General features: G+C 48.2%; 1 protein-coding gene across 7 annotated transcripts in view; it reads left to right on the forward strand.

Moving 5' to 3' along the window:
- RFFL (ring finger and FYVE like domain containing E3 ubiquitin protein ligase) overlaps positions 1 to 5,666 on the forward strand; it is a 64,108-nt gene extending 58,442 nt beyond the window's left edge. For all 7 annotated transcript variants that reach the window (XM_045514321.2, XM_074343038.1, XM_074343037.1 and 4 more), the window contains 2 exons: positions 485 to 508; positions 2,960 to 5,666. In XM_045514321.2, coding sequence (XP_045370277.2) covers positions 485 to 508; positions 2,960 to 3,141 — 206 coding nt within the window. In that variant the 3' untranslated portion in view covers positions 3,142 to 5,666. The remainder of the gene's footprint in view (positions 1 to 484; positions 509 to 2,959) is intronic.
- The last annotated feature ends 1,179 nt before the right edge of the window (positions 5,667 to 6,845 follow it).

The raw sequence follows: 6,845 nt of genomic DNA on the forward strand, positions 1-6,845 counted from the left end.
GCTCAAATTCATCAGAGTTAGGGGACATCTGACCAGTCACCTGATCACACTCTTCCCTTTGGGTTGTCCCCAGAGCTTCCCTAGAGTGGTGAGGACCTGGGGAATAGATGGCTGTGCTGGGAACTGCACCACACTCCCTGGCTGACTGGAACAGACTGCGCCTCCTTTCCTGACTTTAATCCTGGCTTCAAAAGCAATAAAAAAGGACATTGTGCCTATGAAGTATCCTTCCTACTTGGCAGTTTTGTTCATGACAAAGCAGTGGAATCCCTTTTTCTAAGACTAGACCAGACACACCAGCAGGAGCTGTGTGTGAGTTCTCCACGTGTAGTGTGAGTGAGGAGGGCGGGGGGTCTGTCTGGGCTCCTGGCCGGCCTGGTTCCCAGCAGGGGAGCAGTCAGAGTTCAGAAGTGAAGTCAGGGTGGGTGGAGACTTTTCTCATGCCATCACATGTTCAGATAACTTCTTTCTCTTCCCTTTTCAGTGTGTGGTGCTGAAGACCAAAACGGTACGTAGTTGTTCCTGTTTGGGAACAGGCTTAGGCTCTCAGCTCTTCTGTCCTTTCCCTCCATCAGCCCTGATTCCTGTTAACAGTCTGAGAATCTTGAGCATATCTGTATCCAGAGAGGGTGTCGGGAGTTCACTGAGAACCAAGGCTTCTCAGCATCTTTAGAAAAACCCATTGCTGTCCCTGGGAAGGGAGAGGAGTGGCAGGCAGCACACCTAGGGACAGCATGATCTGCATACCTCTGGATTGTCAGAGTGCAGAAACCAGTATTTGTAAGGTATTCCACAAAGCAAGTGGTGGCACCTGGCACGTCCAGGTCATCTTCCTTACTCCTGGGACTAAGGCATTCCCTCCCCTACAGTTTTCACTCTATTTCGGTCTGAGTTGGGAGGGTCTCTGTGCACCTTCAGGGAAGTCACTTGGATATTTATCAGCTTCTGGTACCAACCCAAAAGAAAGGGTGTGATGACCTGAGAACCTTGTTTATACAGGGCTGGGTAGTGGTTAGAGCTGCTCTGGGAACAAATCAGGGGAGGTGTCACATCTAGTGCTCTGTATGGCACTCAGCCACCACTGGGCCTCTGGATACCCCCTGAATGCATTGCAGAAATCATACTGGATCATTCTAAAATATGTCAGCCGTTTTTGAAAGCCTGAAGGCTGTATGGTTGTAAGCTTTTCGCCAAGAATGAATGTTCTCAGTGTAGGGGCCTGCAAAGCATTTTAAAACTTTTTTTCAGAAGACTCTCCAAATTCATTATTTAGTAAAATGGCCTTTTGCCCAGAGTGGGGCACAGTCTTCTGGCTGATAAAGTTTCGAGAGTTGAGCTCCCTCAAATCATTTGGAGATCTAGACCCTCTCCTAATACCAAGATCTGGCCACTCTACTTGGTGTCTTCCTTCCTTTTTCCGATTCCCTGGGACAATGCTGGCACCTGACTTGATGAGCTTGTTAATCCTGAGAGAAGTAATCAGTAGTGAAATTGTGTAAATTATTCTTGCTCATCTTGGGTATTTATATAATTCAGTTGTTTCCAAACCTTCCCTGGTAGGGCCAACAGCTCCTCTGGGGGGTAAATAGGTTTCACTAACTCTCATAGCCAGCCCACCACAGTTATCTCTTCACTTTTTGAATAGTCCAGGAACAAGAAAAGAAATGCAGAAGCAACAGAGGATGAGGGAATTCCCTGGGGAACAGCAGAGGTGGCTGGTACTAGGCCAGGTCAGGCTACCAGTTAAAATGTGCTGGAGATGTCTGCTTGGACGTGAAGGTTTTTCTGTTCCTGCAGCTGAACGAGGATACTGGCCGTGCCCACTGTATGTTACCACTGGCACAAGCCAGTGAGCTGTCACTGAGAACAGTCTGCACTGAGCAGTTAATACTGTCTTGGAGTCCCTGCCCTCAGGCCACTTGCCCAGAAGCCTGCCTGCCTTAATTTGAATCCTTGGGCAAGCCACTTAACTCTTTGGTCTCAGTTGCCTCATTTATAAAATGAGTAACAAGAGTACCTACTTCATAGTTTTTGTAAGGATTCAATGAGTTAAAACATGCAAAGCGTTTAGGACCCCGCCTGGCTCCTGGAAGCATTCAGTAAATGTGAGCTGTTATCAGTCCCTTGGGGCATGTTCATTTATCAGACATCCAGAGAGCGTCTCCCACGTGACTGGCGTTTCAGGGGTTCAGAGATGAGAATCAGACCTCAGAGCATAAAGCAGAAGCCAATTATATAATTGTAGAAATTGATTGAATTTGTTGAATTTCAGAGCCCATATAGTGTAGTGGGGGAGACAAATAGGCAAAACCAGAAATCCTAATCCAGCGTGATGAGCAGTCACTGGAGTATGAATACAGTTGTGCGTGGGGTGCACAGAGGAGGGAGCCGTGATCTCTGCTGGGCTGTGGCACCAGGGGGTCTGAGAGGGAGCCCAGGGGCAGTCTGTGGCATGGCGCAGGGGCCTCCCGTGATCCTTGGCTTTATTAAATTGGGGATGTATTTACAGATAAGCCTCGTGATCCTTAATGAACTATTCCTTACAGCTCCGTCTATATCTGAACTTTTCTGAACCAGCTTTATCTTTTCAGCATGTTCTGCCTCAGGGGATACTGAGTCCCTGAGTGCCATTCATTCAGTGGATTACAGCCTCAATTGTACAAAAATGACTTCTTTTAAGCTTTGAGGACTTTGCTGTATTTAATTCTCATGTTCTAGGAGCCTTTGATCTTCAAGTTCTTTACTTTTCAAATCTATAGCCTGACCTACAGAGGTGCAGATCGAACTAGCAAGTGGAATTAGTTACTGGGGGAGAGTTTTCTAGTTCTGTCTGAGGAAGCGTGTGGATTTAGGGGGGTTTCACAGTGTGCCTGTTCTCCCCACCCCGTCCCCACCCCATACGCTTAAGACAGTCTTCTTACTGTCCCCTCTGCCCCTTTTCTGCTCTGTGTGTGTATAGGGGGAGCAGTGCCGTCGAGTCTAGAAGAGAACCTGTGTCGGATCTGCATGGACTCGCCCATTGACTGTGTTCTGCTGGAGTGTGGCCACATGGTGACCTGTACCAAGTGCGGCAAGCGCATGAACGAGTGTCCCATCTGCCGGCAGTACGTGATCCGAGCCGTACACGTCTTCCGATCCTGAGGACTTGTACCGGCTTCTTCAGTGCCTTACAGGGACATAGCTCAAGGTATCTAGGCCCGCAGTTGGCCAGCTTGCAGGGGGCAGGCCAACAAGGAAATCTGCAGTGTTCCCAAGACCAGGGCAAGCAAAGATGCTGTGTCACCTCTTGGCATGCCTGTCTTGGTTCAGAGGTGCAGCTCGGGGCCGGCAGAGCCTGAGGCCAGTGGGAACTGGTAGATCACACGGGCAAGTCCCAGTTTCAGTGATCTTGGGGTGATCATGGTGACTGATGAAGAGAGGACTTTCCACAGTTTGGACCATCTCTTTCTTCCTCTGAGAACCTAAACAGTTTCACCCTTCCTCCTGGAGTCTGCCCACCCGCCTGAGCTGTGTGCCTCTGTTTCACCCATGAGAAGTCTTGGTAGAGATGCCTCTCTTCCTCCCCAGCACACCTGGGTTCATTTCTGGTCTCTCTGGCTTTCTGTGCTTTAAAACCAACCTTTGCTAAAGTCTCTTGCTTCATTACTTAAAATTCATTCTTTCTTCAGACCAAAAAGATGTTAGCTTACCAGACCAATAGTAATCCTCCTTAGGACAGGATTTGGGCCAGTAAACTTATCTTTGGTGAGAAATGAAACACAAATACCATTGAAAGTTTTTGAAGTCATTAAGAATTGCTTCCTAAAGTGCTGGGATTGGAAGCTATCAGTCTCCTGACCGGACCTTGGGAGCCAACAAAGCATCTAGCTCTCAAACTCCTGGGAAATTCTGGTCTCTGTGCGTGAGCTGGTGCATGGATCATCTCTGCTTCTCCTCTTAGGGCCCGACTTTGCACCATCCTTCATTCTAGTTTTTGAGAAGAGGAAAAGCACTGGGTGGAAGCAGTGGCTTTCTGCTTAGCTTTTGACTTCTCCAACAGAGAAGGCTTCTATCAGTCTCCCTTGAGAATGAAGTCTTTTTCCCGTGGAGGTTTTAAACACGGTCTGACTGAAGGCACAGACTTAGGCAGAGAGCCTGACTCTTCTCTAGCCAGACTTCCCATGAAGTTCCTGGAGGCCAAGCATGCAGGACAGAGTACCTGAGAGGTTCAGAAGGTACTGAATGAGGCTGGATTCAGCCCTTGAGTAGACAGCTGGAAGTTTTAGTTCCCCAGGTTGGTGGGGACTCCCTACTCCCATTCCCTTTCTTAGCCTACTGACTTGGGGGCAGGTCAGGAACAGGCATTCTCCAGGCCCTTTAGGAAGGACTGTGGAATGAGTTAGTGATATTAGGGTCTTTTCACCACTGGAAGAGCGTAAGGAAAGTCTGCTGGAGAACCTTAGCCAAGCACAAACATACATATGATCAGAAGAGCGTGTGTGCAGCCATTACCACTGGATGAACTATGCAAACCCTAAACACCTGAGGGCCTTGGCAGTCATGCCTCCCCACCCCCACAGCCAAGACTTTGAAGAACCAACCATGACTTTGGAAAGCAGTGAGAAACCTCTAAGGGAACCTATTTATTGGTACCGCTAATCCTTTTTGGGGGAGTGAAATAATTTCATAAAGTGGCTGTCAGCTGAACACTGGGCCACGTACCTCCACGTTATACCAAGTCCTCAGTGATTGGATTCTGGGCTACTGCCTTTGTAGGGAACGGGGGGCGTTCAAGGTTTCCCTATGAAGACACCATCTTTCACCTTTCTGCTGGACAGTAAATACTAGTTTACAGTGCCTACTAGTTTAGCAAAGGATTCAAGCTACTTCTCAGTCCCACTGTGAAGCAGGTCTGCGTGTATGCAGCTCCGTTATAGCCTAGCAATAACTGCAGAGCAGAAGCTGGCTCTGTCTCCCTGTTTAAAACTTGCTTTCTCTGTTGAGGCCTTACCTCTCCCTACCTGTTTCCCTCCTAGACATGAGTTAATATCCGGATGATTGGTTTGTAACCTCAATAAGAGAACTGATGTCATTTACTCATTTTGGAGAAAGAACCTGCCTTGAATTCTTCTAATCTCTTTTGGTGAAGGTTTCCATTTGGGGAAAAAGGTGTCAACCCCCCCCCCCCCATTTTTTGTTATCTTCTTCATTATTTACCAGATAAACGTTGGGAATCCCCAGACCCCATGTTCAGTTACTATCTAATCTAGGCAGAAACCCTGACTTTGATCCTTTAATGCTCTCTCCTGCCCCTCATGGATCCTTGGTCTTAATTATCATGGAAACATCTAATTCTTCCAGTTATTCCATGGCTTTTGCTGTGATTGTTCTGAGATTTCAGTTGAGACTTGTTTTAAAAGCCTTGGATAGCTGACTGGTTCATAATACATTGCAATAGCTGGATCCACACTAGTAAGAGTAAGCTGTACAGGACTTAGTGCTCAATATATATTGTATAAATTTGTTGAACTCTTTTGGATGTGAATGTGTTATTTCAAGTGGCTTATATTAATATTTTCTCAGACTTACTTGGGTGTTAAAGCAAACCCAAATGTGTATTTTTTGTTACAGAGCTCTGCTTTATAATTTTGTAATAAAGTTCCATTATAGATGCCTGTCCAATCTGATGTGAGGATGCCAGAGGTCTGTTAAGTCTGACGTGAGCTGATAAACCACAGGCTAATCCCAGGCCGTGTGCATACAGGCATGCTCTTGATAGACTGCATTATTCTTGGAGATGCTTGGGCCATGTGGCCTTGGTCATGGAAAAGCCTAGAAGAGGATGGGAGCAGGCTAGGAAAAGGACCAATCCTCAGACTAAAATAGCTTTGAAGAAGCATCAGGTGAGTTCATTTGACTCCGCCTTGGTAGAGCTGGACCTTAAAGACGTGGGTAGAAAGGAATCTGAGGGCAGTCAGGGTGCCTAGTTAAGTCTTCACATGACCCCGGGAGATGGACAGGAGCTTGTGGATGCAGCTGTGGTGGCTGGAGTGTGGCTCTGAGGTTGGCCCAGCCTTGAGGCAGACTGCCGTGTCTGTGCAAGTCTGTATACCTTCCTGAGCAGGTGCCAGGAGAAGGGACTCCTGAGAACGCAGCCTTTGGGAGAGCTACATTAAGCGCAACTCTGCGCTGTGACTGCCCGAAGGAGAAGGTGTTGTGCCAGAAGGGTGTAAAGGCTTGAAGTTGAGCCACAGCACTTTGTCCTCATTGTTCTGGGCGGCTGACCCACACAGCACCCAGGATGACCTCTTGTCTGCTGCCAACCAGAAGCAAATAAACAAAGGCTCAAAAGAGGGCAGGCCACCAGGGCTCTGCCAGGGAGGTGTAAGAAGATACTGCTTAGGATCTTTGGAAGTACATGGACACAAAATTGTAAATAACCTCAGCAGCAGAAAAAACAAACGTGTCAGAAAGACTGGAAGGAAATAAACACCTCCAACAGTGGCCTGCAGGTAGCGCACCCAGTGAGGGGGCAGGCCTCTTTGCTGGGCAAGTGCGCCCTGAGTGAGACCGCAGGGGCAGGTGGGGCTGGGTCAGCCAGGCCGGAGGGCAGCTCTGCTGGCAGAATCCCAAGGGGAGAGCCTCGTTCTGCTGCCCTGTCCAGCTGCTTGGCCTGAGGCGGCTGGAGAGGGCGATGAAAATTTTTGTAGGTCAGTGCTCAGAGGAGCAGCAGCTTTGGTCTCCACAGAGGGTAGAAAGAGTGTCTTATTCTCAATCCTGAAGCCAGACTGAATGGTGTCTATTCAGAAACACCAAATATCCTGGCCTAGAGTCAGGGCGGCACCACCTCCTCCTGCCTCTTCCTC

The sequence above is a fragment of the Camelus bactrianus genome, chromosome 16 (assembly GCF_048773025.1).
Source record: "Camelus bactrianus isolate YW-2024 breed Bactrian camel chromosome 16, ASM4877302v1, whole genome shotgun sequence".
In the NCBI taxonomy this organism is placed as follows: domain Eukaryota; kingdom Metazoa; phylum Chordata; class Mammalia; order Artiodactyla; family Camelidae; genus Camelus; species Camelus bactrianus.